Source organism: Perca fluviatilis, chromosome 6, assembly GCF_010015445.1.
Source record: "Perca fluviatilis chromosome 6, GENO_Pfluv_1.0, whole genome shotgun sequence".
NCBI lineage: Eukaryota > Metazoa > Chordata > Actinopteri > Perciformes > Percidae > Perca > Perca fluviatilis.
The window spans coordinates 1,362,138-1,371,740 of record NC_053117.1 but is presented as its reverse complement, the minus strand read 5'-3'; the positions used below and the strand labels follow the sequence as shown (position 1 = coordinate 1,371,740).

General features: G+C 40.2%; 1 protein-coding gene across 2 annotated transcripts in view; it reads left to right on the top strand.

Annotated features, from left to right (window-relative positions):
• The first annotated feature begins 107 nt into the window (after nt 1-107).
• Nucleotides 108-9,603, top strand: part of slc15a4 (solute carrier family 15 member 4) — a 30,952-nt gene continuing 21,456 nt past the window's right edge. Inside the window, exons 1-7 of one of the 2 annotated variants that reach the window (XM_039804542.1) lie at nt 108-230; nt 371-420; nt 615-1,244; nt 3,416-3,708; nt 4,420-4,561; nt 4,814-4,894; nt 7,452-7,632. In XM_039804542.1, the coding sequence (XP_039660476.1) occupies nt 666-1,244; nt 3,416-3,708; nt 4,420-4,561; nt 4,814-4,894; nt 7,452-7,632 (1,276 nt within the window). In that variant the 5' untranslated portion in view covers nt 108-230; nt 371-420; nt 615-665. The other variant, XM_039804543.1, reaches the window with a different exon arrangement.

Sequence of the window (9,603 nt, the reverse complement as noted above, 5' to 3'; positions counted from 1 at the left end):
TAAAAACGAACCAGAGCTCACTCCTGTCTCCTGACAAGTTTTTCTCAAAGTCAGAATCAATTGTAACAAAAAATGAAGGGAAAAAAAAACGCACCACCACTTCCTCCCTCGATGGTGCGACGTCTGCGTAACAGGATGAAGTTACAAATCACATGGATCGGCGACTCCTGCTTAACTTTACCGGGCACAACGGCTATTTTCACTTAGAGATCGTCTCCAAAGCGGCGCAGGTATGTTTGTTGACTGTGAGCATATGTGTCACGCGATAGTAGCTACTGATACTGCTTTTTGTTGACTTCCAGTTCTCCTTTGACAAAGAATTGATTTAAGACGAGACAAAGTTAACACTTGTGCCGTAAATATTATCTAGGTTTATGGAGATACTTGAAGACCACTGGGACGTGTTTCAATAATTAAAAGGTAACGTAAAACCAAACTATTGCCAAGCCATCGTTATGCTAAAGCTAGCTTACTTACAAAGTGTCTGTATTGTCGTATGTGACGAGGAAGGGGGCTCTTGGACATCAGATGTAAGTTCTGTAAGCTAACGTTAGCTGTTTTTTCTGTGTAAACAGTGATGACAACGTTTGTTTTTCTCTGCATTTTCTTTACAGGCTTAAACTCTTACTAATCAAGAAGAACCTAAACCATTAAGTTGGCTGAGAATGGCTAACAACAAGGATGCCAGTGAGAGCACCCCTCTACTGGACTCAGGTTCTGTGAGCAGACCTTCACCACCTTCAGTTTTCCAGGGAAGAAGACTAGCATGTGCAGCCGTCCTACTGGCTGAATCGTTAGAAAGGATTGCGTTCTACGGCATCACATCCAATCTGGTCCTTTTTCTCAATAGTAATCCCTTTTATTGGGAGGGCACTCAGGCGAGCCAGGCACCCCTGATGTTCATGGGAGTTACTTACCTAATTTCACCATTTGGAGGCTGGTTGGCGGATGCATACCTTGGAAAATTCTGGACAATAGTTTCAAGTTTGATCCTATATTTTCTTGGCATGCTATTTTTCCCTTTTATTTCGAATGAAGACACCAGGATACAAATGTGTGGAGATGAGGTGGCGTTTCCTGTGCAACCTGCTGAGTGTCTGAGCACAAACAGTACCCCTCCAAGCAATGTAACCTGCCCCATCCGTAACCCATATTGTGGCCCAGTAGTCTACAGTGGACTTTTTTTAATTGCATTAGGCGTGGGTACTGTGAAGTCCAACATCACTCCCTTTGGGGCAGATCAGGTAGAGTATGAACAATATTGCTTTCAGATCTCAAAGTCTGTCAATAAGGAATGCTGAAAGTAGACATGGAGATTTGTCTTCTGACATAGGCCCATGTATAAGATTGGGTATGCAGTGTGACATCATGGAGGTCAGACATGTCATGGGATTTGTGTTGCACCATGGCAGTTCACTTAGACATGGCCTTCATCGTCATGGCCACTTATAAGTATTGCCATTATAAAGTTGACATTTTAGAGCATAATGTAGAGACTTTGACAACCCCTCTTTCTCTCATTCAGTAATGTACACAAACGCTTAAGAACAATGCCTTGAATTATACTTGGGTGGTAATAAGAAGTGAAACACAACACATCTGTTGGTTTGGTGACAAAATAATGTCAGCCCCTTTACAAGAAGCAGTCGTAGTCATGGGGAAAGTTCATTAATGGGGTTATTGTTTTTGAAAATAATCTAACCATGAGAGGATAAAACCTTTTCAAAGGGGACTGGCGGGCTGAATATGATTAGTTCTTGAGCTTACTACGCTCATTACAAGATTTTCACCTTTCCTTCAATGCCCCCTTTTGATCACAAACACAATACACAACATCAAGCAAAATCCATACATTGTGGGGAAACAAAAGAGAAGCACAGAAATGGGTACATGTTATAGCGACACACAACAATCTATGGAATAAATCAGCTACATGTAGCCAGTGCCAGAGATTGTCAAGCAAAAAGTCATTATACAAGTTGACAAAACATGTTACTTTCTTTGCTAAAGATGTAATATGAACTGCATTTTCAGTGGCAGTGGGAGCTGTTAACACTTGAAATTAGCTCGGCTTCTGTCAATGTGGCTTGATCTCTGTCAAAAAAGCAGTTGCGCACCGTTACAGTGTGAAAATTAACATGCAATGTGATCATAGTAATCATGAAGTTACAGTATTACCGGGGGTGCTAAAGCATCTGTGTAGGTAGCTGGTGGTGGATGGAGGAAATTAAAGTAGAGGGTAGGCAACTGTTTTGCCACAGTCACCCTTTTTTGTCCTTTTTATGAGTCACTGCAGAATGTAATGTCTATCAGCCTATGAGCAATACTTCCTGATCATATTCTGTATTTGATGGAGGGTCAACACTGAAACAAGATAGTAAATTAGATGTTTGTCTTGTCTTGACATGAGTAAAGGCCGGAGGGAACACAACCACTTACTCTGATTGATCTTGTGTCAAAACTAAATGTAGAAGCTATAAAAGTACCCTGCTTTTTGTACGCATTATTTTAAAAGGTATTAAAATGGAGTTTTTGGTATCACATGGCAATCAAGTGGTCAGTTTGAGCTTGATGCTTCTTTTTTTTTTTTCATTCGGCAAAGAGGAACCCCAGAAAGATTTATTCTCAGCATTGGCTTGGGTACGCCGTGACATTATCTCCCCAATAGTTAATTGTGGCTGTACCACTGCATCTTTTGTTCTTATATATAAAAGACATATCCACTTCATCACGCATTGATAAAATCTTTTCCTCCACAGGGATAACTGCATCTGCACTGCATCAGTGCCATTAGGGGAGAATAATATTATTTGCTTGCATAGAATTCATTGCAGTTTTGGTAAGCTAATGGTGTAGACTTTCATAGCAAATTCTGTATACAAATAAAGAATAAACAAGTTGCTGTTTATTTTAGTTAACCTTCACCTACGTTATATAAAAGAATCCTCCCTCTCTTGTCTTCTACCAATTTCATATGGCTCTCTTGAGCCATTCCATGCAACCATAGGGCTGCAAAAAGATTTCACAAATAATTATTATCACACTAAATACAGTAATTTTCATGTGATGTCTAATCCCTGTCAGTTTCAGCGTGTGACCATTGTTCCTCTTTATCAGTGCAGTTTATGGAATACATTTAGTCTGGTTGCCTAAGGCAACTGCCTTTTAAATACAAGCTTTGGTCTTCCTGGAGTTATTTCCCTCATGTGACTTTAAAAACATGAATATGAGTACACTTCCTGTATAGCTGACCAATGCGGCTAGTTGACAACTGGTATGAAATACAGCTGTAGCGATGTTCTGAGTTCAAGGTCTTTTCTATGAGACAAATCTTTTTTTTTTAACATTCTCCCTGCATGTGTGACCAACATACAATGACGCGATTTTTTGCTGTCGTCCTGTCCTGTGATCTTAGGTCAAAGACCGAGGACCAGAGGCCACGCGCAGATTCTTCAACTGGTTCTACTGGTGCATCAACTTAGGAGCCATCCTGTCTCTGGGAGGCGTGGCCTACATCCAGCAAAACGTCGGCTTTGAAATCGGCTACATTGTTCCCACTGTGTGCCTCGGGGTGTCCTTCCTGGTCTTTCTCCTTGGACGTACTGTGTTCATCACCAAGCCTGCCGATGGCAGCGCCTTCACAGATATGTTCAAGATCCTGGGCTTCGCCTGCTGTTCCAAGAAACCAAAGGAGCCTAATCTGCTCCGGTGAGAGCGCCATGTCACTTATGTGTGACAGTCATTTTAGAGCATTTATTGTTGTGATGGGAAAAAGATGACATAAAACTGTATTGTCAGGCAGTAAAAGTGGTAAAGTAATTTCCTCAATGACAAACGGCACACTCACAGTAACTGTGGTGTAGCAAAGCAATCATCAATTTCAATGGGAAGGCTCTTTCCAACAGCGAAGCCAGTATTTTTGTTCAAGGCAAAGTGTAGTGGGATGAAGAAGGTGTTGTTGGTAGACCTTTATGTTAAAGCTGCCCTTGAGCCCCCTGATTAGTTCTTTCCTTTCCACTGGTCCGAGCATTCATCTTCATTCCCTGTGGTGAAAAGTTATTCTCAAGTGCTGTTACTTGACTTTGAACCAAAGCAGCGCAATTGGTTCAGAAACTTGACATTGAATATTTTAAGTTGGCCAATCGTGCAGCCTTTCAAGAATTCCATATTAAGACATTTTCTCCAGAGATGTGGATTATAGGCTTTAGAATAAAGTTTCTTTCCTACCTCTAGAAGTGCTGTTATTTAAGAGTAAGATGTTCACAAAAGAGGCTGATTAAGTCTCGCACTTCAAGAGTTTAGAATAATTCTAGTGTATTCTGTTTTTGTTTATTTATGTACGTGTTTATTTCATGTCATCAGTCATACTGTAGCTTTAGATGATGATGATGGTGATTTTTCTCTTTTATTCCCCTGAAGCAATAAACCAACGCTGCTAGACAGTGCCAAAGTGACCTATGGAGGCAAATATCCAGAAGAGAAAGTAGAGGAAGTGAAATCCCTGGTGAAAATCCTCCCAGTGTTTTTCGCCCTTATCCCATACTGGACTGTGTACTTCCAGGTAAGGTCAACCGATTTTAAATTTGAATCACAATTTATGAGCCATGTTTCACACAAGAGGAAAATATGAAGGACTTAAATGTGGAAATAGCTTTCTGGATGCAGATATGCACGTGTGTTGTTTTTTTAATACGAGGGGATGCTTTTTTCCTTTTCAACATTGGAGAAGAACGGTTTTGCACCAGGCACCCTGGTGGTCTTAAAGTGGAGAATTACCTCATGCTGAGACTCTAATCTCTTTATTGTGTCGCAGATGCAGACGACGTACATCCTGCAGGGCCTCCATCTGAGGATTCCTAATAGTCCTTCGAACATCACTGATGACCCCCAAAAGGTAATAGAAAGTGGAGACACTCTCGCTCCAAGTACGTGTTTCTTGTTTAATAAAAAAACAAACATATATTTGCAGTGTGGTGACATGCAGCTACTGTATAATTCCATTGAGTTAAACATACCCGTTCAGAGCTCTAACCTGTCTCCACATCAGTAGGTTTGAACTAGATTTTTTTTTTTCATGCTAAAACTAAAGGAGTCAGTAGGTCACTGACACACAATGGTAGGCAACAGCTAGAGGCATCAGCAACGGTTGGTAATGCTGTGGGGATTAAGTCAGAACTTTACGTCGCAGACTAATACCTCGCAGATTAGCAACCTGGCTGTGACTGCACCTCTCCACAGCAGCGCCTCCAACTGATTCTTCCTGATTAGTGTTTCTTCTCTACCTGTGTCTCCCTCTGACAGATTGTATGTTATGTCCTGGGTGGAGTTGACGACTGAATCCCCCTCAGTTCCACCACTGATATACGACTCCTCAAAAATCAAAGGTTTAAAAGTGATTGGGAATGTCTAGAATGTTTAGTAGTACGCCAGTTCTTTTTGAGCAGGCAGGCTCGAGGTGATAGTGAAGTACACTGACTTCATGGAAATGTGAAGTGATACACTTGAATGTAAACCACACAATCCAACCTAGTGCTGTATATGTGGCACACATACACACACAACATACTGTATACATACTTTATGTATATTTTTACATTTCACTATAATATGTACAGTCATGTGAAAAAATTAGGACACCCATGCTAAAGTTGACTAAAAAGAAGGATAAAAAAATCTATTTGCAAAAATGATTTTTTTAGTATCCTGGATCATGAAATAACTGGCCTTTAAAAATAAAAATCTGCTTATGCCCCCTGTATTTTAAGGAAGAACATTTATTTATTTATGATACATTATTCATTCACAAAGAAAATTGGTGTCCTTAAAGGTTGGATTTTTCCTCCTTTTTTTTTTTATTTATTAAGGCATTAAGATCAATTTCCAAAAGATAATTTTTTTTATTCCTCTTTTTAGTCAACTTTAGCATGGGTGTCCTAATTTTTTCACATGACTGTATGAGACCTGTGACACTGAAATGGTCTGACATAGTTCTGTTTACTCATATCCTTCTGCGGTTAACTGTGTTTAAAAACTGTATTGGAATTTTTTTCACATACTGTTTATGTAGCATCCAAAAAACGAAACTAAGCCTTTTCAGCTACCAGCCTCGACACTTCTCCACATCAAAAGGGAAGTGAGATTAGATGCCTCCGTGATTTGCTCCCCAACCTCACCTGACATATTTGCAAAGCTGAACAAATACTGTCTCTTCCCTCAAACAGAGCCCATACTAATTACAATGCCTGGCAATGGGTGGCAGAAGTGAATGAATGTGTTGTAATTAGATCCTGACATTACTCCTCTAATGTACTGGCATGTGTTTCGTGTCTCCGTGAACGTGCTATGTATCATTTGCATTCGTAATGGGTTGAACGACATTTTGTGAGGTATTTGTACACGTAATTAACTTTAAATTTAAAACTACCCTTTCATTTATCTTTATGGTATCATATATGATGCATATAGAGAAGTGGCTGCCAACCTCTATGAGTAGTATATGCATACAGGATGTATGTGGTCCAGTAGAAAAAGGGGAAGTAGAAAAAGCAGAACATCATGCCCACCACAGGCCTGATGTCTGCTGGGACACCACCGTCATTCATACCAGGCTTTCCTTGGCAAAAAAGAAAGTCTCCCTTAGCACTTTCTATCATTTTGAATATGATAATACACACATAAGGGAGGAAAACAATCTCTAAGGAGCTGAGTATAGATTGCCAGCGGTTATTCCGAGAAACGGAAATTCAGTTTGAGAATAAATGATGCTATCAGAAGTGTTAAACCAGAGACACATCAGGAGCTCAGATGGCACTTGGAATTTGAATTGCAAAAAACACATCTCCAGCAGTTTGCAGTCTTTCATTGCTCACTCAACCAGATATCACCTTAACTTGTGGGTACTTTGTGTGCGCACAATGGATTTCCTTTCTGATTTATATTTCATCCAGTCTGATTGCACAGTGTAATTATTCCTTTCATAAATTACACTTTATGGTACTATATGTTTTGAATTTCTGCTGAAAACGTTTATTTTGATTTCAGTCAGGTACACTTAGTCCTATATGCCACTACACATTTCATGTATAAGCATGTAACAAAACAATACTACTACTTATGATAATAGAAATAACAACAACAAAAATAACTCTATTAATTACAACTATTTACTTACTACTATTTTACTTACTTTTAATGTATTGATTTGTATTGTATTGATTTACTGTGTGCTTTCTTTACTGGGAACTGAATAAATATTTTTCATTTCACAATTTTTGGTTTTGACCACCTGGGGGTGCCAAAGCAATATCAAGCCATATCAAGTACACACACTCACACACATGCACACTCATGTGCACACAAACACTTGTGATCTGTGTTGGAATGCACTGACATTCTCCGTAGTTTGTCATGCTTTGTTGTTTTACCTCATCTTTCTCCTCTGGATCCCCCAGATGACGTTCCACTTCCCTGCCGCCTGGCTCACCATGTTTGACGCAGTGCTCATCCTTATGCTGATTCCCCTGAAGGACAAAGTGGTGGACCCCATCCTGAAACGCCGCGGCCTGCTGCCTTCCTCTCTGAAGAGGATCGCAGTGGGGATGTTCTTTGTTATGTGGTCAGCCGTGGCAGCGGGTGAGTGCATACAAAAACAGACACGTTCTCTATGCTGTCACATAAGTAGGCCAAACGAACACAAATGAAATAACAAAGTTAGCGCTCGTGGTAAATGCCACATGCAATCGGTGCTTCCAAGACAACGAGCAATGCAGCTGTAGTGCCACAGCTACATCATGTAATTTGATTCGAAATACTATTTTTGTAGAAGCTTTTGAAACATAATACTAATATGTCAGCTCCTGTCCAACAGCGAGGATACAATATTGTTGCTGATCTGCTCTAAGTATGATTTACAGGTATTTTTTTTTTTTTAACTAATGATTGCCTTTACTCTATTTCATTTTTTGTGAGACTCAGCAGATGGTCTGTCACAGATGTATTAAAGGTCCCATGGCATGAAAATTTCACTTTATGAGGTTTTTTAACATTAATATGCGTTCCCCCAGCCTGCCTATTAGGGGTGTGCATTGGTGCCTGCCCTCACAATTCAATTCGATTACGATTCACCAGGTAACGATTCGATTCAATTCGATTTTACGATGCATTGCGATGCATCAAAATTCTACTGCACACAACAAGGCAAATGTTTCATCAGTCATGAGGCAATCAGTCAGATATCCTGTTAAGATTCGGCTGAAATTTCATGCTTTTTGGTCTAAACGACATACCCAAATTAAAAGTGGTACAGCTCCCACATACTTTGACACTCTGGGGTGTGCCTGACATCATTGGAAAGGAAACACTCTAAAAATATTTGTTACAAGTGTCAGGGTGATTCTAGGCCTTACTGACACAGAGTTACAGAGGCTAGAATGGAGGTTTTTTATTTCCGTCCAAGTCATACATCTGTAAAATGATCAAAATAAAATACTGTAAACACATGTGGTGATATACAGATACACCCAGGCCATAGCAACATGTCTCAGGTTATTATAGAAAAAATCCAGATGCCAAAATACTCAAAAATTAATTTTTCTACAGAAATGTCTGTCCGTTTTGCTGTCATTGGCTTGTCCGCTTTCATTGGCCATATCAGAGGCAAACCTGAACGGATTGGCTCATATGAGAGGTCTATCAAAAGCTTAGAAGCAAGGGAATTCGATGACGCCCACTTTGAGCATGTAGCAAGCTGGGCAGAGAAGCTAGCGGCGATAACAAGTGCGTAAATGGAAAATTGTTTCGCGTTTTTCCCTTTGTGATTCAGCCAGAAACTTCAACATTGTGAGGCAAACAGATCGTTTTGGAATATAAAGCTTGGATATTACATTTCCTTGGACTCTTGGGGATTTATGAAAATCAAGTTTTGGGCAACATACCACTTTGTTGCTGAAAGGACAACGAAAACAGTTATGGATGCACTCTCAACAGCTGCGCAGATTATGGCTGAATTGTTTTAGAGGCTAAGCTTTCAATTGGTGTGTATATTTGGAAGATTTAATGCTTTAAAGTTATAAAAACGCTCATGAGTGGAAGTTTTATTGAGGTTACAGCGACGCAGTGTCCCTTCAACGGGACAGTGATCCTTGAGAGGATATTGAACAACAGATTTTATTGGCTGCTATGTGTGTATTATCACTCTCCTGTATCTTTGATACAGAAGTAATTGAAACTTTACAACTTTATTGTCCACTCAAGGCCAGAAAATAAACAGTGACATAATCGATTATGGCACTTTGCCACATCGATGTTGAATCGTGCATGCCCCGCATTGCTATGCATCGCCGAATTGATTATTGTTGACACCACTACTGCCTATGGTCCCCAATTGGCTTGAAATGGTGATAGGTGTAAACCGAGCCCTGACTCTCCTGCTCTGCCTTTGAGAAAATGAAAGCTCAGATGAGCCGTTCTGGAATCTTCTCCTTATGAGGTCATAACAAGCAAGGTTACCTCCCCTTTCTCTGCTTTGCCCGCCCAGAGAATTTGGCCCACCCATGGGAGAGAGACATCATGGCTTTCAAACGAGCAAAGTGGCAGTTGGTCAAG